A 27011-nucleotide genomic window follows, 5' to 3' on the forward strand; every position below is an offset into this window, starting at 1 on the left:
GTAGGCTGACGTCAGATTTAAATCTAACTCCGTCTCCCAACTGCTATCAGGAGTACACTATACCCACTGGTCCTGAGTCCATCTGCTACACGCTAGGAAATTCAAGATTACTCAGCGAGTATATCTGCACTACAACGCAACTTTTCTCCAGTTTGCTCCATTATGTTCAAAAAACAGATAAAAATTCTCTCTGCAGTTCCCGACCCGTTTAAAGGTATGGTATGAAGATTGAACCCGGTTTTTTGACTCGTTGGAGGAGGCCCAAAAGTTTCTAGACTCGGTGACTCACTGATGCCTTGCTTTCCAAAGGGTTTCTCTAGTTGATTTTTTAGTAAAGCTGGTAAGGATCTCAAGTCAATAATGGAGGCCATTTTTGTTGGACGCAGGTTATGAAATTATGAAAGCAAGAATGCTTTCATAATTTCTTTATCTTTGGAGGATTTGGATATATTACAGCATATCTGGCTTTTCAAATATTTTCTCAACAGCAGCACAATACTACATGAACGTAACATTTGCACGCAGAGTGGAACCTTTTTTCAGTTACTGACTCAACAACCCAAGTCGGTTCTTTACATAGGGATCTACTTGATTCTGATTTATCTTGGACTTTACTGACTTTGATATTAGTTTTTTTTTCTTCTCTCTATAAGAGTCTGGGCACTGACTCGAGTATATCTCCGATGAATGTCGGTATATAAAACCGTTAAAAAAATAAATAAATAGAATGTATCTATTTTCTTCTCCATGATATCACTACAAGTTTCTTTTTTCTTTTTTTTATATTGTGTTACTATTGTTCTTCTAACACCTCCTTTGAGAGCGTGACACCCACTCACATCACTAGCGTGACTTCTATCCCCCTATTTGGTATGGGGATGGCTGTTTTTTGGATGGTTGGTTGGATAGGGGAGAGGGGGAGGGTGGGAAGGAAGGGTACTAATTGGGGTATTTTCCATTTTAAGTTTTCGATATCACTTAAGGGGGTTACGCATACTCTTGAATTTTTCAACCTGTAACATTAAAAAAAGGTTTGGGAACTTGATAAGAATGGCTGATTTACAGTTCATTTCCCATTGTCCTAGTGCTAGGGAGGGACTGATAAATATGTTATTAAGGTGGTACCTTTTTTCTTGTCCCTAGAACTGGGGCTGCGAGGCTGGCTGGGGGCCTCGCAGAATCTCATAGCTTCTCTTCTATTTGTTTACTTTTTAAAATCTACCTTTTAGTGCACTATCAAGCTGTGGAATCTGTTGCCAGAGGATTTAGTCAAGGCAACAAGCATAGTGAGGTTTAAGAAAGGGCTGGACAAGTTCCTGGAGAAAATATCCATAATTGTCAACCACACATCAAACCAAGAAAAGGCCACTGGTATACATTTAACAATAATTGTAAAATGAAGAACCACCAAATATAGATCAATTGAATATATTTGTAGGACCTCTGATCTACGTGAGAATGTTAACCATACAAACTCATTTGTAGTATACAGGTCCAAATTTAATTTATTAATCAAAATAATTTTTTTCTTTTTCAAATTTTTATATTAAAAGACGTTTATTTGATTTCAACTAGCTGCTACTTTCAATCATATTCAAATGGTATAATTTTTTCCTCATTTTGACATACACAGTTTGTGACAAAAAGGTCGATGCAATTAAAATCTTCAGTTTATTGGGTGGTTCCCCTTTAAAACAAAAAGACGACCTGTTAGAAGACTAAGTTGCCAAAAGACGACCTGTTAGAGGACTGAGATTAACAATTTTTTGTATAAAAACCGGAAGAGCCGCCATGTTCTTTAAACGGAATGGCGGTCGGAGATGCCAATCGCACAAATAATTTGATTAAAAGGAAATTGAACCTCGAAAAAATCCTTGAAGACCCTGAAGTTTATTTGGAGTAATCACTGCCCCTGAAGCAGGACCAGGATGGTCCGAAACACGGCCATGTCGGGACGCTGAGGACGTGGGACGCTGAGGACGCTTAAAAGATGAGTATACCGTTCGGGACTGTTATATTAGAAAACCCGTTAAGAGTGATCTAGTGGAGTGGTTTTCATTTTTTGAAAGGTGGACTCAGTTTTCATAGTTAGTGCGACGGTGATGCATTAAACAGCTGCCGATAGTGTGGGTCTTTGCAACGTCTTTTTAAATATAAAAATTTGAAAAAGAAAAAAAAATTTTTGATTAATAAATTAAATTTGGACCTGTATACTTGGTTTGATGTGTGGTTGACAATTTTGGAGGCTCTGGAATAAGAGTTTTTTTGGGCATTTTTTGTGTGAAAATATCCATAAAACAAAGAAAACTATTGCTATTCCTGGGAGGTGTGTTTCTGAGAGAGAAAGAGAGACACAGACTGGTCAGGAAGATGACTAATGTGTGTCAGAGACAGAGAATTGTCAGGGAGGTGTGTGAGAGAGAGACAGACTGGTTTGTGGGCTCTAAGGAAAAGGACCGTGAGGACAGAGCTTCAGCAGCCACTGCTGCTTCAGGTGAGTGCTTTTGGCCTGCAGGGGAAAGGAGGAGGAGAGTTGCTGGAGAGGGTAAGTAAAGGTGGCTTTTTACTTTTATTTTTCTTGATTGACTGCCATTTTAATTATTGGGTATTATGTGATGTGCCTGCTGTTTTGAAATATTTTATTGATATTTGGTCAATTTTTAATGTTTATGAGTTTTTAATTGTTAGATGTTATTCTGTTCATCAGTTGTTTTGTAACATTTATTAGTATAGCTGTGGGGATCTATAGCAGCTTGGCTTATTCTGCTTTTTTAATAGGAAGTGTATTGGTGTTTAGGGACTGGTTTAGGGAGTTAGTAAGCTTTTACTGAGATGTCATCAGAACCAGAATATCTTTTTTTGTATGGTGAGTTGAACGGTAATGCCCTAGTGCTGCTCTGTACCCATTGTTGGGGGTCGAGGGGGCTCCTGAGGATGCAGAATGTATGTTTACATTTAGCCCTGTGACGGTCATATGTTCAGTGCATCATGCATGTGAGAACCATCTATCAGGTGTGTCCCGGCCAAAAAAAGGCGAAGTTTCAATATACAGAATAAATTTACAGAAATGTAACTTTTTCGTATGTTGAAAGACTGCTGTATGCTGAAAAAAGAGAGACCTGCAGATTTTATTCTAAAAGTAAATTTCCTTGTGTTCACCCACTTCAATCTGCACAGTGGGAACTCTGTAGGTGGATCCTTTGAAGATCAAAGAAAAGAAAAGTTCTGCCTTTGGAAGAGGGTGTCTTTTACTCCTTGTCTTCCAAACCAATCATCTTTTGCCTGCTCTGTACACTGGCACTGCTCTAGGATTTGAAAGAGGTAGGAGAGCAGATAATGGGGTAAAATAATCGTAAGCAAACTCCAGAACATCATGTATGAATCTCCTGTAAACCCCACCATCTGTTTTTATTGGACTACGGGCCAGGGACCACTGGGCTCTCAAGGAATATAACTCTAGCACCCTCCGCCAAGCAACAAACTCAAAAGCCCTTTTGCAGCAACTTATAAGTCAGGGAGTCACAACAAAGGTATGGAAACACCAAGAAACTCACTTCACAAGTACCAGGCAGTGGAAGGAACATCTTTGTCAATTAAAATAAACCCTATGAAAGATAGCTGTCTTAGAGGGAATCCTTACCATCTGTACCTGAACTGAGTACAGGGAAGGATATTTTCAAAGGAACTTCTAGCGGGTAAATCAGTGTTTTTATATGCAGAAGTGATCTTTTACAAAAATGCAGGGAAATCTGCACGTGCTATGTTCATGTGTAACTTTATCTAGACTGAATGGAGGCATTCTAGGGGTAGGGGAGGGGGTTTGGATTTATGCACCTACCTTTGGAATTTTAAAAAGTATGCCCCTACATTTTCAGAAAACATTTTTTGGACTATTTTTTTAAGCAGCTATAACTTTGAGTGGGATCATTTTCAAAGGTGACTCGTGTACCTAAACCCACTTTGAAAATTGGTGTAACTCATTGGTGTAACAGAATTATCCCCCAAAACTATTTATTGGAGTAGGCAGTGGAAGTAGCACTTGAAGACCATAAGAGATGGCTAAGCCATGTACAGCTAAACTGGTGACAGTCAGCAGCTGCCGCTAATAGCTCATGGGAAGCTGCCCCATAGTCTTCCTCCCAAATTACAACTTTAATAGAGAGAGTGTGGGAGAAAGTAATACAAATGTTTGAGAGGATTGAGAAAAGAACTTTGTAGAAAGAAACAGGAAAAAATAAATCAGTAACTTGCATTTCCTTACAGTGATACTGGCATTTAAGAAAAGTAAACATGCTAAGGTTGATTTTTTTTAAAAGACTTTTCAGATTTTAAAATAAATAGTAGGCAAAAAGACAACTTTTACATACAGAAAGAAAAGAACTTAAAAGGCACTCTCCCATATAACTACCGAATTTTCGTGTACCTAACTCACGGGTCTTTGCTTTTCAGAGAAGATTTCATCTTCTGGCCCACAGAGAAAAAGACTGCTAAAAGCAATGCGTGTGCGCTCAGTTTTAGAGACAAGAATGATTACAGCAATAGAACAGGAAATGGGAGATAAGAGCATGCTGCTGTGCACATCTTTCCTGACCTGCTTCCTTAACATACCCAGGCTTGAACTCCGACTGGCGACGGACAACAGAATATCTGATGGCAATCACGCAAGCCTTGGTCAGGGAAGCAGCAACTACATTAGCAATCATGGCAACTCGTACTAAAATCATGCTGAAGTAATTTATCTTCTCGGAGCCCTGTTTAACATAGCGGCCATCCGGCAAAACCTGAAAAAGTTCAACAAGAGCCTATTATAATACCACTGTAATACGCTGTGTCTATTCAGGAAACTTGAGAGGCTGCTGGACCAGCGCTGGCCACAAGGTGTCAGCATCTTCTATTGTAACAACAGGATACTGAGGCTATGGCCACTGCAAGTACTGCAGCCTCCCACTTTTATTTTTCTGTCTTGATTATGCATGCGCATGAGGAACCTGCAGCCTTTGCACCTCAGGGTGCAAAGGCTGCAGGTTCATGTGGCCCAGTTTGGCAAAATTGATGGCAGAAGTGCCAGTAATGTATAGGCAGAAAGGGAATGATTTTGGGAAAGTAGCTGTACTGTTGATTGACACCAGCAGAGGCAGGCTGCAGCAGGTGTGTTGGCAGTGGTCAGCAGCGGTCTTTGTAGGTCAGTGGCAGTGGAAGGCCTGGTATCATGATTGCAGCAGTGAAGGCTGCAACACTGGCCCCACTGTGCTTTGGGGGTATGCCAGGAGCCTTGGAAACTGCACAGACCATGGCAGAAGTAGCAGGGCTGCTTTTACCTATGAACAAGAGAAGCAGCTGACCAGGCCTGGCATAGCAGGGGGCCTATTACATGAGCACACAGGGCTCTGCCATGATGAATTAATTGGCAATTGCCCCAAATCTCAAGCAGCAGAAAACAGACTTCCTCTTCCTGTTTCAGCACCTCCCTTCTCTGGCAGTATGCAGAGAACAAAAAGGAGAGGGTGAGCCTGAAGCAGACAGAGCACAGAGCAGAGCAAAGAGGAGCCACTCTGCTCCCCAATTCAGCCCCTTTCCTCCTATTATTTAGAGACAGGAGGGGAGGGGTTGAGCCTAAAGGACAAACCACAGAACAAAGAACAGCCATTCTACTTCTTAATCTAATTCCTCACCCTCTCTTATTTTCTGCTCCTGTCTTCAGAGTAGGAGAGGTGAGGTTGGAGTGGATAGCAGAGCAAAGAAGAATTCAGGTTTTATTTGCATATTTATATTTCCAAATTACTAGGAAGAAGAAAAATAAAAGTGAGGGCCTATCCACAAAAGTTGCCCAGGGCCCCTTTGTTGTTTTTTTTATATTTTATGTAAGCATAAAGGTTTCAACAATGTCCAATACAAAGTCAAAACAATTCTTAAATGACAACACAGTAGACTGACAAAAAACATTGATGAATATCGCTTAACATATGTCATACTGATAAAATCCAAGGTGTTCACAATATTAAGTTAGATGGTAACTTTTAAACAGCCGTGTGAGCGTACATGTATGCACATATGCGAGCTTGTACAATAAACATGGCCATTTTATAACATACACGCGTATATGCGTGCATGTTATAAAATCGGCTTACGTACGTATACAATTTTATATGGACATGCTCATGAGCACACAAAAGCCAGCTCTATCACATAAATGGCAGGGATTTTATTAGATTTATTAGATATGCGCACTGAAGCAATAGCCTTCTTTCCCAGTTCATTCCTAGGTTGCCCAGTTAATGATTCGGACTTCCTAAACCCCCCGTTATGTAGCCTCCCTTTTACCCTTTTAACCCCGACCCTTAAAACCCCGCTGACTTACACGTCGCCCATAGCAGAAGTAAAGTTACGCGGTAGGGGACCCCGGTGCACAGGTGTACCCGTAAATACTTACACACACATTTCAAGGCAACTTACTGGAATGTCCATGTCCCACCCATGCTCGCCCAGACCATGCCCACGTCCTTCCCCCTTTTTAAACATTTTGATTTGTGCGTGTACCAGGAGATACGTGCGCATTCGCATGCTTTTTAAAATCTGTGTGGTGAGCGCTGGCCCGAGATACATGCGTATCTTCCACGTTTGGTGGGCTTAGGGCTTTTAAAATCAACTTTTTCGTTTTTATTTTTAGTTCTGAAGACAAAACACACACACCCTCAACAATTTAGTTATACTTTCCCCAAAGACAAAGTCCAGGATTGTGTAAAAGATGTAAACAAAGGAAAATTGGTTCTTACCTGCTAGTTTTCGTTCCTATGATACCATAGATCAGTCCAGACTCCTGGGTTTTGCTTCCCTGCCAGCAGATGGAGACAGAGAATGTTTCACTGACACTGTACATAACCCCAGTGTGCCACCTGCAGTCTCTCAGTACTGAAATACCCAAGCCAAGATGATTAAACAGAAACCTTGACAATTAAGACTCCAAAACCCCCTCAATGAGCAGGGGAAAGGTGAAGCCTCAAAAGCAGAAATCCCTTCCAACAGTAATAAAGAAGATCATCATTGAATCCCTTAACAACTTTGTACTGAACAGTAAATATCAGATCAAGCGGACTCCTCCAACAAGTGGGACTTGCTCTGAACTGATCTGTGGTATTACAGGAATGAAAATTATCAGGTAAGAACCAATTTTCCATTCCTGTTTACACCCAGATTAGTCCAGACTCCTGGGATGTACGCAAGCTTCCCTACACAGGGTGGGACCAAGATAGCCTCACTTGTGGGACACTCTCACCAAAGCTCAAGAAATCCAGAGCCCAGACATCCAAACGATAATGTCTGGCGAGTGTGCAACGATTTTTCAAGTACCATCCAACAAATCTCCTGCGGGGATACCTGTTGATACTCAGCCCAGGAGGTCGCCTGAGAGTGAATCGAGCAAGTGTTCAAACCGTCTGGTATGAGGTGACCCTTACAATTGTAAGCCGAGGCAATTGCTTCTTTTAGCTAACGGGCAATCATAGCTTTAGATGCCTTATATCCTTTCTTCAGACCATTCCAAAACACAAACAGGTGATCTGACAAATGGAAACTATTAGATATCTTGAGGTACCTCAATAATGCCTGCCATACATCCAGCACCCGAAGTTTCTTCATGTGAGTTGCAGACGAATCCAAAACTGGAAAGATCGGACGCGCCACCGTTTCATTAAGATGGAATGCAGAAACAACTTCAGGAGAAAGATGGGTTCCGTGCGCAACAAGATCCCGGAGTCCAAAATCTGTAGAAAAGGTTGTCTATATGACAACTTCTGAAGCTCGGAAATCCTCCTGGCCGAACAAATTGCCAAAAGAAAAATCACCTTCAGGCTTATAGTCACCCTGTGTAGTGGTTCAAACAGAGCTTCATACATGCCTCTCAGAATAAGATTCCAAGACGGGAATGTCTGCTGCACCAGAAAACACAAAGGTTTTGTCCCCCGAAGAAAGCGAATTACTTACAGCTGTGCTGCTAGGAGCATACCCTGTACTTTAACTCAAAGCTGCCACACCTGCACTCAAAGGGTTTTTAAAGGCTAGTCCTTTTAACCAACCCCTCTTGCAGAAAAGCTAAAATATGCTAAACCAAAGCATAAATTGGCCTTACTGCTTGCCCAGTACACAAGGACTCGCAAACCCTCCAAATCCTCACGTAGGCCAAGGATGTGAATGGTCTTCTAGCCTGTAGTAAGATGGAGATAACTTCCTCGGGATAACCCTTCCGTCTCAGATGTTTCCTCTCAAAAACCAGTCTGCGAGGCAGAAGTGAGCCACTTGATCCAAAAATATCGGATTCTGGTGAAAACGCCTCAATAAGTGACCAAAACTTAGAGGCCTGTCCACTGCCATGTTGACCAGATCTGTGAACCAAGGACAACATGGCCACTCTAGTACCACCAGAATTACCTGACCTGGATGGTGCTCTAAAAATATATAGTAACTATTCCCCACTATTATCAATGATCATAAACTAACATCTTCCCTTTGCACATCACATCGGCATTAATAGGCAAGCCATAAAAAAGAGAGTAGTAAAGTTAATTACCATCGCATGATGTAAGTTGTTTTTTCTGCATAGTATGGAAATGTAATTTTTGGTATTTCTTATGTTAAACTGAACGAGGAATCCGGTCGGTATTACTGTTTTTTGAGTAATAGAATTCTGAGATATACTGAAGGTGCTTGGTGAATGTTGCGATCGGCTCTTACCTCCGCGGCCCGGGCCGCTATCGCGCTGGCACGGCAGGAGCCATGCCGGGATCTCCCGTGCAGCAGGAGGTTGCCAATATTCTTGTCTTCACCGTGGCAGGAGCCACAGACTTCGACCAGTCCTCCTGCGGCACGGAGCCGCCGCCCACGCCATTCCACGGCAGGCCTCCGGCCTGTTCCTCGGCGGCAGGATGCCGCCTTGCTCCACCCTTCTGAGCAGCAGGACGTCGCCGCTTCAGCGTCAGGGCCTGCACGGCCCAGCTTCTGCTCTGGCTCCTCCTCGACATCGGCATCTGCAGGACCGCTGTCCAAGGTCCTGCAGACTTCCTGTTCCTGCCCTACTAGGGGCGGGCCCGCTTCTCTCCTCCGGATTTAAAGGGCCAGGAGGGAGTGGTCCCTCTGGCTCCACCTGCAAGCTCCTCCCTGGGTGTTTCCTGCTTCAGCCTTCGAAAGGCTTTCACAGTCATTCCAGCTTCGCCTTTGCAAGGAGTACATCCTCCTTAGGACTCCACCTCTTCCACCTCCTCCTAGGCACTCTGTTCTATGTGGGATCCCAAGTCTTCATCTAGATGTTCTTCATTCCTTGGTCTCTTGTCTTCGTCCTTGTTCCAGATGTTCCTGTCTCCAAGTTGTTCCAGATGTCTTCTGTATTCTGATACCAGAGGTTCCTGATGTTCCGTCTTCCCGTCCCTCGTGGTCCGCGACCAGCCCGGCTGGGCTGGTAGGGCGCGTAGTGGCCCAGTGGTCCGAAACCACCCCCGCTGGGGTGTGTAGGGTGCTGGTGGGATTCCTCCATCTCACGAACCGAAGATCCTCATCGTCCATCTGTGGATCTCCTTCTCTGCGGCAGTTCAAGCAGCTGAGGACCCTGGTTCTTATTCTCCCTGCACTGGGTCTCGTCTCAGTGTTCCTACACCGGGTTTCGTCTTGGTGTTCCTGGCTCAGAGTTCCATCTCCGAGCTTCATCCTTCCCGCTGTGAAGGATGAATAGGTGGTCCGTCTTTCGTACGGATTCCGATCTTTCCAGGTATCTAGTCCGACGTTAAGATGGCGTAGAAGGCGTGCGTCTTCAGAGTCCTTATGCTCATCTGGAGATGGCAGCGAGATGGTTTGGTTTAGATGGAAATGAGAAACCACCTTTGGAAGGAAGGAGGGGACAGTGCGTAGCTGTATGGATCCCGGTGTGAATCTGAGGAACGGTTCCCGACAGGATAGTGCTTGAAGTTCGGAGATGCGACGGGCTGAACATATTGCCTCTAGGAATGCAGTCTTCAAGGTCAGGAGCCGTAGGGACAGACTGCGTGAGGTCTAAAAGAAGCTCCCGCTAGGAAGTCAAGTACTAGATTGAGATTCCATAGGGGTACCGGCCACTTTAGTGGTGGTCGAATTTGCTTGACCCCTCTCAGGAAGTGGGAGACGTCTGGATGGGAAGATAGACTGATGCGGTCCACTTTGGCTCTGAAGCAGGCCAGCGCGGCCAGTTGAACCTTGATGGAGTTGAGGGACAACCCCTTCTTCAGGCCATCCTGCAGAGATTCCAGGATCTTCATCCTCAACCCATCTGAGTTTCGTCTCGGATCTTCACCCTCACATCTTGAACTCTAATGTAACTGAGTCGATGTCAGCCTTGCTGCTTCACCTCCATGGTCTGCAACCATCCCGGCTCGGGTGTGTAGGGCACTTGGCGTCGCAGCACTCCTTCCAAGTCTTCCTCCAAGCCTGAGTTTTCGTCTTCCTACGTCTGAGCCTTGTCCTGTGTCAGATGTCTCCGTCCAGCCTGCCGCCCTTGCTGTTACACAGCAGCAGTCCGAAAGGGCTTGGAACGGTTGGAGGACTGTTCAAGAGACCATCATTGCATTGATGGTCTCACCTGGGCGTGCAGGTTCAGTAGAGGCCCTCGGTTCCCAGTTCCCAGACTTGGACTGTCTCGCCGCAGGGGCACACATCTCTTGTCCCGCGCTGGGGAGCACCCCCTGGCGCTCCCTTCCATCCACATTGCAACAGTGAAGGCAGATCAGGTGGCTAAGCGGCATTAAATCTGCGGTTATACACTTGCGGAGTGGGCAAATTGGTCTCCTATTAATTGTAAGGTAATATTCTTTTGATAAGTATCTGTTGCAATGGAGCACTGTAAGATTATATATTGATAATATCTTGAGTATCTGTTGGTTTGTTACAGCGCTAATTGTCAAGATGTTATGAATGAATAAAGGTATGATTGTGAAAAATTGAGTAAGGTAGGTATCTTTATATGCTTAAAGTTTTTTAGAAATAATATTTTTCAAGTCACAGTGAATTATGCTAATGGCTTATGGTTTTAGATTTTTTGCTAGTATGAAGTTGTTGCACAAGGGGAAGATGTTAGTTTGTGTTCATGGATAATATACTGGGGAATAGTTGCTATATATTTTTAAATTACCGTATTTTCCAGCGAGTAAGACGAGTTTTTAACCCCTGAAAATCTTCTCAAAAGTTGGGGGTTATCTTATATGCCGGGTGTCGTCTTATAGGGCGTATAATTAATTTAAAAGCCCTCCCTGTCTCCAAGACTATCAGAGCGGTAGCGCATCCCTCTGGCCCGCCCTTGTATCCTATTACCGGACACCGGTACCTCCTTCTCTGCCTCTCAGATCTCGCACATGCGCGTCTGCGCCGCTTCACTGCAGTCCTCAGGAGTGAGATCTGAGAGACAGAGAAGGAGGTACCGGTAATAGGATACAAGGGCGGGCCAGAGGGATGTGTTACCGCTCTGATAGTCTTGGAGACAGGGAGGGCTGGGCAGGCAGGGAGAGCTGACCAATCCAAGCAGGATTTGTATACAACAACCAGCCAATCGCTGGTAAGGTACATCGCTTGCCGTGATTGGCTGGTTGTTGTATACTGGATACCACAATTTGTATGTGCGTTGGAAGAAGGGTAGTCTTATTTGGCGAGTATATCCCAAACTCTATATTTTAACTGGAAAAGTTGGGGGTCGTCTTATACGCCGGAAAAAACGGTAATTCTTTTTTCGATCTTCACAACCAGAAATATTGGCAGCTTTATGAATATTTAGATCTGGACTAACTACAGATTATTTACAGCATAATGGGGCTGATTTTCAAAGCCTTATGCATGTAAGGGGGGTTACGCGCGCCAGGCCTATTTTATAAAGGTCCAACGACACGCATAAAGCCCCAGGACGCGTCTAAGTCCAGGGACTTTACAAAAGGAGCAGAGGCCAGAGGCTGCCGGCACAGTGGTCATTTGTCACTGTATTGGAGGATTGTGTGCTGGCAGGCTGCCGGCAGGCGCAAAAGGTGAAACAACAATTTGGGGGGGTTAGAGTAGGGCTGAGGGGGAAGGTTAGTTTAAGGGGAAGGGAACGAGGGAAGCCCTTGCATGCACCGACCCCTGATTTTATAACATGCACTGCTTTCTTGGAGAGTTCCCACTCTCTGTGATCTATGTGTTCACAGCTTAAGAAATCCGCTTGGACATTGTCCACTCCTGCTATGTGGGACGCCGCCAGGCGGGAGAGGTGGAGTGCCGCCCATGCCATTAACTTGTCCATCTCCTGAGAGACATGGTGGCTCTTTGTTCCTCCTTAATGGTTGTTGTACGCTACCGTAGTGGCGTTGATGGAGCGTATCCTTACAGCTTGGCGATGAACTAGGGGGAAGAAACGCTTCAAAGCAAGACGAATCGCTCTGGTTTCGAGATGATTGATTGGCTACGTCGCTTGCACTGACGTCTATCGTCCCTGTGCCGACTGCGTTTGACACAGCTCCCCATCCAGAGAGGCTGGCATCCATGTGATGATCACCCACTATGGGATCTCCAAGTCCACTCCCTGCAGCAAGTGATCCAGACTGAGCCACCAGCTCAGGCTGTCCTTGGCAACTTCCAGCAGCGGAAGGAGTGCTTGGAACTCCTGAGACATTGGCTTCCAGCGGGAGAGTAACGCCCTCTGCAAAGGATGCATATGCGCAAAGGCCCAAAGGAACCAAATCTATAGTTGAAGCCATCGAGCCCAGAACCTGGAGATAGTCCCATGCTGTGGGGAGTGAGAGGCAACAGAAGCGCTGTACCTGAGAGATAAGTGACCGAGCATGGTCCTGATGCAAGAAGACTTTGCTCAAATTGGTATCCAACCTTGCTCCTAAGAAGTAGAGCGTCTGAGAGGGAGTAAGGCTGCTCTTGGCAAAATTGACAACCCATCCGAGAGAGTGGAGAAGCTGCAAGACTCTGTCGACCTCCCGCTGGCAAAGGTCCAGGGACTTCGCTCTAATGAGCCAGTCGTTCAGGTAGGGGTGGACTAGAATCCCCTCCCTCTGTAGGGCTGCTGCCACCACCACCATGACCTTGGTGAAGGTACGGGGAGCGGTCGTTAGGCTGAAGGATAGGGCCTGAAATTGAAAATGTTGACCGAGGATTTTGAAGCGAAGAAAGCGTTGATGTTCCTTGAGGATGGGGATGTGGAGAGAAGCCTCCGGCAAGTCCAAGGAGGCTAGAAATTCTCCGCGGTGTACTGCCGCTATTACAGAGCGTAACGTCTCCATCCTGAAATGTGGGGATCCTGAGGGCTCTGTTGACCATCTTGAGATCCAGGATTGGACGGAAGGAGTCTTCCTTTTTGGGAACGACGAAGTAGATGGAATAATGGCCTAACCCTTGCTCCTTCGGGGGCACCAGGAGGATGGCACCTAAGACCATGAGCCGGTCTGACGTACTACATGTTGTTTCTTCACTGGGCTGCAGGGAGAGAAGAGAAACCTGTCCCTTAGGGGTTGAGAAAATTCTAAAGCGTAGCCATGCTGTAGAATATCCAGAACCTGTCGGTCTGAGGTAATTTTGACCCATTCCTCGTAGAAGAGGGAGAGACGTCCCCTATCCTGGGGGTCGAAGAGTGGGGCCGGCAATACTTCATTGGGAAGACTTGGAAGAGGCCCCCTGAGGGAGGCTGCCTCGAGCTGGTCTTCGACCGCAAAAGGAATGAGACAAGGACTGCGACCATGAGGAAGGAGGTCTTTGAGAGGCCGGTCTTGACTGTCGAAAATGCCGCTGACCCCGGAATCAGCTTCTAGTAGAATTGAACGTCCTGGAGGTCCGAGGACGATCCTCCAGCAGCTTATGCACCTTGTTCTCTTCCAGGGATTTGATGAGTTGTTCAAGATCCTCACCAAACAGTAATTTGCCTTTCAAGGGGAGAGATCCTAGCTGAGTCCTAGACGAAGAATCAGCCAACCAATTACGGAGCCAGAGGAGACGCCTGGCAGAGACTGCTGATACCATTGATCTGGCCAGGACCCGGAGTAAGTCATATAGCGCATCCGCTGCATAAGCTATTACTGCCTCTAGGCATTCCGCCTGTTGCACTTCCTTTTGTGGCAGGTCTTGGGTACTAAGCAGCTGTTGGACCCATCTGAGACCTGCGCGCTGCATTAAAGAGCTGCACACTGTGGCTCTTACCCCTAAGGCTGATACCTCAAAAATCCTTTTGAGGTAGACTTCGAGCTTCCGATCCTGGAGGTCTCGGAGGGCAGCTCCACCCGTGACTGGCATGGTAGCCTTTTTTGTGACCGCTGTTACTGACGCGTCTACCTTGGGGTCTTTGAGGAGTTCAAGGAATTCCTCCAGGAGAGGATAGAGCTTGTCCATAGCCCTTCCTACTCTCAGACTAGACTCTGGCGAATCCCATTCTCTGGATAGCAATTGAAGGAGCATAGGATGAAATGGAAACGTTTTTGCGTGGCCCCCATACTGGTGCCAGGTGGATCCTGTGGAGCCTCAATATCCAACTCTGCTAGGACATGGGGGATGAGAGGATCAAGTTCATCCCTCTGAAACAGGCGTAAGACCCTAGGGTCATCCCCTTCCGTGTGCATGTGAGAAGTCAGATCATCCTGGTCCTGCCCCAGAGCACCCTGGGGAGAAGGATCCAGATGGGGACCATCCTGACTAGGGAGGATCCCTGAGAAGATGCAGTGGACCCCTGAGGAACTACCGCAGACTGCAGAGGATCTGTCAATCTAATCACTTTAGGAGGAGGGGGGGCTGAAGATGCATCCTAGCGCTGTTCCAAATTGGCCAAATAAGCATTGTGCAAAAGAAGCACAAAATCTGCTCAAAAAAGGCTGGGGGGTGGAGATCCCGATGGATGTCCCGAGTGAGGAATGGCAGGAAGGTCCCCTGGCGTTGCCCCCTAGCCCAGGGGGTTAACCGGAGTTAAAACCGGTGGGGAAGGAGAAAAACTGACTTCTGAATCCTCATTTGGCTGCCTAGGACCATCAACATTCACCCCTGGAAGTCAGAGAAGCCTGAGAAGGAAAAAGTACAAAAGCTTACCAAATCTACTCTGAAAAATGCCAGGTAATACTGCTACCAGTTCTGCCTGCAAGTTTGGAAGTGACTGAAAAGCCAGAAACCCATTTTTTTTTTTTTTAAACTTGATCCATCCAGACAGTGAAAGAATTTAAGAAGGAATGAGAGAGAGAAATCTAAACTTCTATCCTGCTGTAGTTGAAATGGGGAACTGCATGTTCTGCAACCTTCATCTGCTGGAGTCACAGAAATACTGAAGGGATGCAGAGGGCACTCCAGGCTATAAGACAGCACCCTTCAAGCTTTTCTCTGACTCCATCTGCTGGAAGGGAGACACAACCCACTGTTTGGACTGATCTGGGTACGTACAGGGAATTGGTATGTATGTTCTTAGAAATGGACAGCCAAAGGAGTCACCATGCCGCCACTATGGACGCCATGCCCCTGGCAATAGTCCTGACCAAATCAAGATACATCTGCCAGGTAGACTGCTCCTGGCTCCAACTGAAGAGTGTCACTCACCACATCTTCTTGCATGCGCTGTGCCAGCTGCAAGCCAGATCTGGCAGCAAAATAGCTACAGACTGCTACTTGAGGGCCATACTGACAAGTCCATTAGCCTGCTCCAAGACTGACTATCTTTCTATTCTGCACATCCTTCAGATCCATCCCTCCTTCTACTAGAATGGCAGTCTGCTTGGAAACCAAACAGACAAACACATCTCAGCTTGTTCCTTTCCTGAAGCATGAGAGGATAAAGTTTGGCCAACGCTGGACCACCTGTAAAACTTGCTTCAGGAGGTACCATTTCATAACAATCAGATCCTTAACCACCATATGCACTGGAAAGGATCTAAAAGTCTTCCTAATAGTGACCATGATGGGATCGTCCGCTGAGATGTGAACCTCCTCCTTGTTGTGAGCAATATTTAATGTACTCAGAAAAATCAAGGTAGCCAACTCTTCCCTAATGGAAAAGACATACTACAGAAGAGCCATCCTTCACTTCCAGAAGAAATTCTCCTTCCTCTATATCCTCCTTAGAAGCTGCATTGAGCAACTTTCTGAACCCTTCAAGGCCTGTGACTCAGAATAAAAATCTTCATGATATTTCTTTTCTTCCTCCTCCGAAGTCTCTTTCTATTTGAAAACCTCAATCCAGAAGGGGCTGGAAGACCCGGAATGGAGTTTGGGACTGAACTCCATCCCATAGCAAAAGCCTGCTGCATGCATTTACAAAACTCACCTGCCAGGCAAAGGAGGATTCTGATGGACAAGAAGAGGAAAATAAACCTTGTAAGGCCTCAGTCGTAAGAGAAGCACCCAAAGACTCCCCTGCTGCGTGTTGCACCAGTGAGAGAGAATGAGGACCCAATTCCTCTGCACTCCCCCACAGATCCAAGATGTCCATTGCTTATAATTCAGGGGCCGCTTGAGGCAAAAGCTTTTGCTGTTCTTGGTAACTTGGACTGCCCCCCCCCCCACCCCCCGAAGAGCTGTTTTCACTGGTCCAGAGGTCCTCCCACTCAGCCAAACACCTGTGGAAAAGTTTGAGTGTCCTTCCTGATTGAACTTTCTCAGGCCGCAGCTGGAACACAGTGTGGGCTTTTTCCTATGTTCTGCAGAGGCTGACATTTTCCTGCCATGCAAAACCACTGGAGCTCCCCATGGCCTAATGCTCTGCAGCCAGAAGAAAGAAGAGACTTACTCGCACTGTCTGTTCCCAATGCCCACATTGTCTTTGCCGGGTGAACTACCAAGAAGCTTTATTTATTTACTTGTTTTAAACAAACATCTAATCAGCAGCCAAAGACCTCCTCAGTCTTTCCTGAATCAGTAAGAGCAGAAAAGAAGAATGGAAGAGGGGCAGGGGGAGAAGGACAGGAGGGAGGAAGACCACCTAGTCCAACCTGGAGCGGAGAAGTCCTGAAAGCCTCCTGTCCAAGGCGTGCTCCACAGAGGAAGGGAGGGAGCACTAGGCTTTCACCTCTGCAGCAGGCCTCAACACTACTAATCAGAAGAAAAAAAAACCAAACAAAAACTTTTCTGCTATGGAACTGCTCAACCAAGGGAGGGAGAATGCATCTTTTACCTCAGAGGCTACCAGAAATCTCCTTTCTCTGATCAGCCCAGCCAGGTCTCAGGCCAGAGCATGGGATGTGAAGTGTACCATCTACTGGAGAGAGAGTATACGGCAAGCTAAGACCAGCAGAGAGGTATTTAAGGTGTGACATCAGCAAGCCTGTTAGTCTCTGTCTCTGACTGTTGCATAATTCATTTGTCTGGATTGCTCTGACTGGATGAGAAGTCTGTTTTCTCTGTTTCCAGTACTTGCGATCACTTTGGTGATGGACTTTGACTCATTCATAGCAAGCTGTGCTTTGTGGCTTATTACCTGAGAGTATCTGCTCAACATATTCTGTAAAGGGATACGGATATTCCGCAGTATAAGGTATCCATTGTCAATATGCTCAAAACCCATCTTAGGACCGATGTCGCCCACGGTTATTCCTGCCGAAAGGAAAATGAATCAAGTTTCAATAACTTAACATTTTTTGTTCTGTTTTTGAGCCATTACCATCGAGAAGGCATCCCAACTGTTTTTCCACCATGACACTATTTTCCTGTGGTGTGAAATAAAATTTATAGTAATGCTTTTTACTCCTTTGCTCATTTCCCCTTTTTTGAACTATCACTACAATACAGCATTACCGTATGGGCTAGAGAATATAGATATTCCAGGGATGTATGTTTCTCTCTCAAAAGGGTCTCTCTGTTCCCTTCACTGCTACTTTACTTTCACACAAAACACAGTTTACAATTAACCAGCAGAATATGCTGCCAGTGCCATCCACTCATTATTATTTTGCTTTTTTTTTCTGTTTGGTCCCATCCTTTGGGCTCTCAGCTCAGTAGGAAGCAGACTCTGAATGTTTTCTTGCAACTATGCAGGGTTTTGCCTAATTTTTAATTCTCTCCACCCTCTCTTCTAGCCCAACCGTTGCAGCAAATGTCCTCAGCAAAGTGCCACAGACCATGGCTCCTTCCAGAACCTTCTGCGCAAAGCAGCCAAATCTGGTCATTAAGTGTTGCTGCTGCTGCACAATGATTGGGGCTCCTTTCTTTCAGGAGTTGTGAATGCTGCCTCCGCGACATCCCTAGCTAGCTTGAAAAAGCAGAAACCAAATTCAGGAATTGAACCCACATTTCCTGTATGGCAGCATTCAGCACTGCTATCAAGGCAGTGGACTGGTTGTTTTTCTTTATTACTGAAACAAAGGTTGTTCTTTGATAGGGACAAGTCTATCATATGTAAACACACATGGCAGTTATTAATCAATTAAATTAAGGAATTAAATCAAAGATACAACAAAATATGAATGTAATAATGTATAGAAACTGATTAGACGTTAACCCCGATTCTTCTGGGCCTTTCAAGATGCTACACCAGGACCTGGTTCTGCCCACATCTAGATTTTTATACCATAATCCTCACATGACACCTCTGAGCTTTGAGGGAAGGATTTGTGTGTGTTTTTTTAATGTGGGAGTGACAGTGTGTGGGCTCTTGCATCCTTTTGGATTTTGCCTTTATCACATTTTCCCCAATGCTGACGCAGGACCATGACTCTAGCCGTGATACCTGTATTCCACCTGCTCTGGCTTATGTGCAGTTTCCTGACCCAACCAGTCTAAGCTCAGTTCATTTCTGAGCCTTGATCTTTCGTCTAAGGCTTGCAAAACCAGATAGACTAAGGACTTTTTCTTTTATAATAAAACAATATAATTTTTTTTCAAAAACATGAATGAGTTAAGAATTCTGGCTTTTATTATTAACTAATATGTTAAACATTCATTTACATTTAGCTGTACATTAAAGGGCACAATTAGATCATTTTATAACTCTGTATTAGGTCTTTCTTCACCAGAATATTATTAGCACTTTCAGGGGATGATGTAATATGCAGCAGGAAAGCTACCATGGTTTTTACACATATTTGTGCGGGTTTCTGAGCACCTTTTTCCTGTGCTAACCTTAGGCGGGTATGTAAGGAGAAATTACTACTTACCTGATAATTTCTCTCTCTTTAGTACAGACAGGTGAATCCAGAACCAGTGGGTTATGCACCTCTACCAGCAGATGGAGATGGAGCAAAGCTGATATCACGGTATATATACCCTTGCAGTGACACCAGCCTGCCAGTATTCACTGTAAAAGCCAACTGGACAAACTAACAAAATCTTGATTATTAACAGACATCCACTCCAGCACTCAGCTAATAGGAAACCACTGAGCTCAGACAAGGCGTGCAATAACACTAGTCTAGGAAGTGGATTGACACTTACAAGTACTCCCTGAAACACGCAGACACTCAGGAGGACCATAGCACAACCATTCGGCAGCAAAGGGCAGGAAGGTGGATTCATCTTTCTGTGCTAAAGAAAAGGACATTATCAGGTAAGTAGTAATTTCTCCTCTCTTAGTGTTCAGACAGCTGAATCTAGAACCAGTGGAATGTACCAAAATTATTCCCAAACAGAGTGGGAGGCCGCCCGTGGACCAGTCAAAACTGCACGTCTGAAGGCTGTGTCTTCCCGGGACTGCACATCCAGGCGAAAATGCCTGGAAAAAGGTGTGAAAAGGGGACCAAGTAGCAGCTTGCTAATGTCAATGGGAGATGACAATCTAACCTCTGCCTATGACACTGCCTGAGCCCTAACCTAACTAGGTAAAGGCTGCTCAGCATCCACATATGCAGCCACGACTACCTCCTTAATCCAGCAAGTTATTATAGACGGCTTGCCCTGTTTACTTCCCCCATGGAGAACAAACACGTGATCCGTCTTCCTGACAGGTTTAGAAACCTCCAGATACCACAAGAAATGCCTCTTGACATCCAAAGGTCATAACAGATGACATTCCTCTGCATCTCTTTCCCTGTCCAGAGATGGCAGGAAAATGGACTGCTTCAAGTGAAAATCCGAGGCCATTTTTGACAAAAAAAATAAAGGAAGGAACAGTATGCAGCTTTATCGTCCCCGGAGTGTCTCGTAGAAATGGCTCCCGGCAAGACAAGCCTGCAGTTCAGATACTCGACGTGCAGAACAAGAAACACCATTTTCAAGGTAAGTAACCTCAAGGAAAGATTATGCACTGGCAGAAAAGTAGGGTCTGCTAAAAAACCCAAAACTAGATTAAGACTCCACAAGGGCACAGGTAACTGCAAGGGAGGATGAAGATGCTTCACTCCTTTCAAGAAACATGCCACATCTGGATGAGCTGACAAGGGCCCACCATTCATCTGACCTCGGAACCAGGCAAGAGCGCCATTTCTACCTTTAATGAATTAAAGGCCCACCCTTTACTCAATCCATCTTGCAAAAAAACGAACGAGGAAGAACCACTCGATCTTCACACCAAACCTTAAACACTTGCCAAACCCGCACATAGGCTAAGAAAGTGGTGAACACTCTCGCTCATAGCAAGGTAGCAATCACCGCAGTAGAATATCCACGCTTCAGCAACCAAGCCCTCTCAAAGGCTATACTGTAAGACAAAATTGGGTCAGATCTTTGTGAAGAACAGGCAGGCCCCTGCTGTAACAGATCCCTGTGTGCTGGAAACCGGAGGGAAGAGTCTACCAGGAGCCCTCGCAAATCTGCATACCACAGTCTCCTGGGCCAATCTGGTGCCACCAGTAGCACCATCCCCCCTGTGACTCTCGATCTTCCAAATCATTCTGCCCAACATGGGCCACGGGGGAAAAGCATACAGAAACTTGCCCTCCGGCCACTCTGGCACAAGGGCATCAATGCCCAAGGACTTTGGATCTCTCCTGCGACTGAAGTGAGGAACCTTCACATTGCAAGAAGTCGCCAGCAGGTCCAGCAAAGGAAGGCCCCAGCGATCCACTATTAGCTGAAATGCCTCGTTTGACAATTCCCATTCTCCGTCTGCTGAGAAAAATCGGCTCATACATTGTCTTTTCCTGCAATGTGCAAGGCTGAGATTTCCTGAAGATGCACTTCCGCCCATTCCATCAGTTGGGCTATTTCCTGCAACACTTGCTAGCTCTTGGTTCCTCTCTGCTGATTGATGTAAGCCACTGTCGTTGCATTGTCTGACATTAGCCAGACCGCTCAAACCTGCAATCGTTCGCCAAGCTGCAAGCATGACAACTGGACTACATGGGCTTCCAGTTGATTAATGTTCCAGAGACTTCTGCACTCCAGCACCCATGAGCTATCAGCTCCTGACAGTGAGCTCCCCAACCCTGGAGGCTCACATCTGTCATGAGTACAAGCCAGTCCAGTGATCTTAGGAAAACTCCCTTTCTTAGATGATCCAGTTTTAATCACCACTGCAGTTGAGTGTAGACCTCCATCGGCAGGTGAAGCTGAAACGAACAGTCCTGAGACTGTGGGTTCCAATGAGACAACAAAGTGTGCTGAAGAGGTCACATATGCGCTCTCACCTATGGCACCACTTCCAGGGTCACCGCCATCAATCCAAGCTCTTGTAGATAGGACCGCACTGTCGGGCGGATTGTGTTAGTCAATAGACGTACCTGTGCCATCAGCTTCTGAATACGGCCCTCAATCAGGGAAGTTCCTGACGTCTCTGGATTTGTCAGAGGCATACCTGCATATTCCCATCTGGCTAGAGTATCAACAATTTCTGCTTTTCGTGGTTTTGAGGTGTCATTATCAGTTTCAAGTGCTACCTTTTAGTTTGGTCACCGTGCCAAGAGTCTGGAAGAGAGCCTCTGGGTCTAGCGCAAGGCGATCTCCTTTTTGCAGGAGCTAGGTTGGGTGGTGAACCTGGCCAAGAACAATCTTCAGCCATCACAGTTGCTAGAGTATTTCTGTGTTCAGTTCGACATGAAACAGGGCAGGGTGTTCCTAGCTCCTGCAAAAAGGAGATCGCCTTGCGCTAGACCCAGAGGCTCTCTTCCAGACTCTTAGCCTGAATCAGCAAGTCTTCCAAGTGCAGGTGTACCAGGATCCATCCTCTCTCAACTCCGCCACTACCACCACCATAATCTTGGAAAAAGTTCTGGGCACGGTGACCAAACCAAAAGGTAGCACTTGAAACTGATAATAACACCTCAAAACCACGAAAAACAGAAATTGTTGATACTCTAGCCGGATGGGAATATGCAGGTATGCCTTGGACAAATCCAGAGACGTCAGGAACTTCCCTGATTGACTGCATTATCACTGAGCGCAAGGTTTCCATGCGAAAATGAGTCGCACGCAAATGACAGTTTAACCCCTTGAGATCCAGGATGGGATGAAAAGAGCCCTCCTTGGGAACAACGAAATAAATGCAATATCGGCTTGAATTTTCTTGAGACTTGGGCACTGGAACCATAGGAGTCTTGACAACATACCCTCCACTGCCTGTCTGCGGAGAGTTGCAGGGAGACACCATGAACATGTCCCGCAGAACACTGCGAAACTCCAGTGCAGAGCTCTCTTATCACCTCCAGAACCCACTGTTCTGACATGAATTTGACCCATCTTTGAAAAAAAAAAGAAAGAGAGGTGACCTCCTATTTCCTGTTCCTGGGGGTGGTTTAGCACATCTTCATTGGGAGGCTCGGGGTGCTCGACTGACCGAGCCTGTGCCCTATCTGGGCTGCCTGGGACGTAAAGACTGAGACCTACCCAACGGTAGAGTCCTTTGAAAAGCCGCTCCTCTTTAGGGTCGAAAACATCTGAACCTCCTAGGACGACCTCTCGGGCCGAAGAAGCGCGGCACCTATTTCTTATCCTCTGGTAATCAAGGAACCTGGGATTCACCCCACTTATTGGCCATTTTCTCCAGCTCACTCCCTTTGCCTTTAAAGGGCAACTTTGTAAGCTTAGACTTCAAGGTTTTATCAGCTGACCGATTTCTCAGCCATAGCGGATGCCTAGCCACTATTACCGAAGCCACTCCTCTGGCCGAAGTGCGGACCAAATCACAGCCCGCACCTGTCAAAAAAGTGGCTGCTGGTTCCATTACTGCCCTGGAATTCACACCACATTCAACCAACTCCTGAGAGAGAAGTAAACAAGAGTGAGCCACAAGGAAACAACAGGAATCTGCAAATTCATTGCCATTGCTTCAAAAGCCTGCTTAAGGATAGCCTATCCTGTGCATCCTTTGAGGCCGCTCCACCTTCTATGGGGATAGTTGTCCACTTGGTAATAGCACAAACAAGAGCATTCACCTTCAGAAAGTTCAAGTGCTCTCTCGCAGTTGAATCCAGGGGGTACAGTCTCGCGAATGGGGATGACCCTAGGGTCGTGAGATTGTTCTGTAAGGAGGAGTTGCGGCCTCTTATCCCCCGGTTCTGGAAGAACTAGAAATCAAGTATGCACAGGAGGATTCGGACAATGAGGGGGGTAGACCCGGTGTTGGACAGACTGAGTGGACCGCCGAAGGCTTTCCCTTTGCCAAAGGTGAAGAAGCTGATTGACCAGGAATGGGATTTCCAGGAGGCAGCACTGAAAGTGGCCAGGGCTATGGCCAGGTTGTATCCCTTGCCGGAGGACACTCTGGAGCTTTGGAAGCTTCCTAAGGTGGATGTTCCTTACAGAACAATCTCACGACCCTACGGTCATCCCCATTCGCGAGACTGCACCCCCTGGATTCAACTGCGAGAGAGCAATTGAACTTGCTGAAGGTGAATGCTCTTGTTTGTGCTATTACCAAGCGGTGTCGGCGGTGATGAAGAAGACGACCATCCCTGTGGCAGAGTCAGCAGCGCTGAAGGATGTCCAGGACCAGAAGCTCTCGCCCTACCTCCGTGGGCCCCCGCGCCGACCACGTGGGAGCTTTACACCGTCTTCCTCTTCCTCGATCCGAGCCTCCTGCAGGAGATCAACACCTTCCTATCAACGCCAAGTCACGCCGGTGACCTCACTCCGGCGCGACCGCCCGAGATTTAAAGAACCCGCACGCTCCTAGGCGCCGAAGGAGCGCGACAAAGGGGCCCGCCCCTTTGTGCAGCCCTGAAGGACATCACAGAATCCTTGATTTCTATTGAATAAATGCTGCAGCCAGGATCCTCACAAATTCTCGTCGTAAGGACCACATCACACTGATACTAAAAAACCTACACTGGCTTCCCATCCACTATAGAATACCATTCAAGACCTTGACCATCATCCACAAAACCTTCTATTATCATTCCTCACTACAACTCATATTCCCACTCGAACCCCATACTTCTACCAGACCGACCAGATCCGCATACAAAGGATCTCTACAGGCGCCCCCAAACAAATCTGCCATTCACAACTCCATCCAAAAACGAGCACTGTCCTCCGCGGGACCACATCATTGGAACTCACTACCCCCAGATCTACGACAGGAACAATGCCATCTCGCCTTTAGAAAGAAACTGAAAACTCTCAAGCCTTCCCATGAGGAGACATCCCCAACTAGCAATGTCTCATCCACCTCTCCACTTCACCTTTCCTCCTCACCTGAAGCCTACAACCATTTCCCCTGCTGCCACCCCCACCCTCCTCAGTTCTGGCCCAGGCCATCGCCCCTGTATGATGCCTCCGCGGCCAATTTTCTAAAGGAACTGTTATACTCGAACTACTTATTTATATTATCAGTTAAATTAACTCTCCTATCAAATCAATTGTTTTAGTGTTTTTTAGGGGTTTTTTTGCTATTTTGCATTACTCTTCTGGAACGTTTTCTCAAACTTCTTCTCTCTTTCTTAATTAATCCTGAATTGTACTCCCTTGTTCGTTGTAACTTTCTTTCTTTCATCCAGTTAAATGGTTTCCCCTGGTTCTGCTGTAAACCGGTACGATAAGACTTGGTCTTGAGCATCGGTATATTAAAAAAATAAATAAATAAATAAATACGCTAGAGATCTTATTAAAGAGGCCGTTTGAGGTCTCGGCTCTGAGCCTCAGAGCTGCGATCTGTGCAAGCCTAATGCAGAGAGTTTGTTTGCGCTGGGTGCAGAAAGCAAAGAAGACGACATTGGGAGCCTCTGCTGATTCTGGCCGGGAAGCTCAGCTGGAGGCAGGGATGGCCTTATGTGGCGGATGCCATTTATGATTTGGTTCGGACTTCATCTGACGAAGTGGAATCTGTCCTCGAAAGCTCATGCCGCAATAAATTGGTTAATTTATAATATGCCACCCGACTTGTGTCATTTTTGCTATACCAGACTAACACGGCTATCCCTCTGAATATCTTAAATAGAAATAGCTTTTCCTTTTGAGACAGTTTTCTCCCCATAAGTCACGCCCCTCTGCATAGAGAGCTGTGCTAGCACCACAGTCAAAGATCTCTCTCATATGTTGCTACAAAGTCACATGGAGGGTCCATATTCCAGTTTTTTCTGGCTTAAAATACTTGTTGCATGAACCTGAGTTTCATGCTGTTGTGGCAGGTATATATCTTTCCAATCATTAACTACTGCAATAGTCTTTACCTTAGCCTCCCTGATGTCACTCTAAAATGTGCTCTTCTCTTTCGGGCTGATCTAATAATGCGGCATGAAACCGGGCGCTCAGTGTTGAGTGCCCGCTTTCCTAACGTGCACCCAGTCACCTCTCCTGGGCGTGCAGTAGAATATTTAAATGAGGGGTCGTGCTGCCAAGGAGGCGCTAGGGACAAACGTGAGCACCCTCGGCAGTATTTTCTGCTTTTCTGTACACTTTTTTGGGCTGCTCAGAAATTAACGCCTGCTCTGGGCAAGTGTGAATTTCCGAGGGTAAAACTGTGCGGGACGGGCGCATTTTTTTTTTTGGATTGAGGGAGAATAGCTAATAGCCTCATCAATATGACTGAGCGCTATTAGTTTTGCCGGGGGGTGGGGTGGTTGGACACGCATTTTGAATGCGCTAATCCCCTTATGGAATAAAGGGTTGTGACCGCACATTCAAAATTCGCATGCAACTTTGGGTTAAACAGTGCGCTCGGCTCAGCGTACTATATTGGATCAACCTGTTTGTGATAAGGGAAGTCTGCCTTCTCAGTTGCAGCTCCTTTTTATGGAATTCCTTTTGTAGTGAATTATGACTCAGTGTCTGCTTAAAAACATTCAGAGGTCCTTTGAAAACCTTCCTATTTAAAAAGGCTTACTATTATTACAGCAGCGTATATTCAGCATATATCTAGCAGGGAATATTCAGTGGTGGAATCTTAAAGTTAGCCGGTTATGTCCAAGCGGCTAACTTTAGGACAGCCCTGTGACCCGACCAGAGTTAGCCGCAGAAGGTAACCGGCTACTTACGAACACTGGAGTTAGCCAGTTAACTTGTGCAATAAAAGGAGTACAGTTGCTTGCTGTGTGCCCTTTTGAAATACTGCACTGTGCAAAGATTCAACTTGACTTTAAAGTGTAAAACCGCAGCTGTTTAATAAGTAACTCTTTACCTGGTAAAGGACAATGATCGTGAAGGCTTCGAATCTGAACTAGGAAAGGATGCATGCCATAGTTTGTCTCTTTTATGTACAGCTGTGCCAGAACCAGAGCATGAGTCGCCGATCTACCCACTAAGAGGAAAGCACACAGAATTAAGCCATCTGAAATAAACTGGATAAAGCATCCACCTATGTTTTTTTTTTTTTACTCTGAACAGTTCAGTAACTCTATGTTTTTGTCCCTTTGCTTTTCTTTTTTTATAACCAAGCTTCATGAACAGATTTACAAAAGGCCAGCTCTTCAAATGAGGCCAATCAATTTATGTCTGTGTGAGATTTGAAATACAAAGAAAATTCTATTAAAATTAAAAAAAAAATTAAAAAAAAGGTCAATGTGAAATTACTTTTGTCAAATAACTTAAAAGCTAAGAAAACAGAAGGCTGTGAAAATGTACAGCACACTATAAGCATTACCCCTCTGCTGACTGGTTACTTCCTTACATTAGTCAGCATTAATAGCCCGGGGCATCTTCTAGAGTAGGACTGAGAATAAAAGCTCAAGAATACAATAAGTGTGGAGTACGAGTCTGTG

The 27011-nt window shown here is 45.9% G+C and overlaps 1 protein-coding gene across 3 annotated transcripts in view; it reads right to left on the reverse strand.

Moving 5' to 3' along the window:
* ACOX2 (acyl-CoA oxidase 2) overlaps positions 1-27011 on the reverse strand; it is a 120583-nt gene that overhangs the window by 63762 nt on the left and 29810 nt on the right. For all 3 annotated transcript variants that reach the window (XM_029600981.1, XM_029600980.1, XM_029600979.1), the window contains 3 exons: positions 26432-26551; positions 17426-17541; positions 4609-4781 (listed from right to left, as the gene is read on the reverse strand). In XM_029600981.1, the coding sequence (XP_029456841.1) occupies positions 4609-4781; positions 17426-17541; positions 26432-26551 (409 nt within the window). The remainder of the gene's footprint in view (positions 1-4608; positions 4782-17425; positions 17542-26431; positions 26552-27011) is intronic.

This window comes from Rhinatrema bivittatum, chromosome 4 (genome assembly GCF_901001135.1).
Source record: "Rhinatrema bivittatum chromosome 4, aRhiBiv1.1, whole genome shotgun sequence".
Classification (NCBI taxonomy): domain Eukaryota; kingdom Metazoa; phylum Chordata; class Amphibia; order Gymnophiona; family Rhinatrematidae; genus Rhinatrema; species Rhinatrema bivittatum.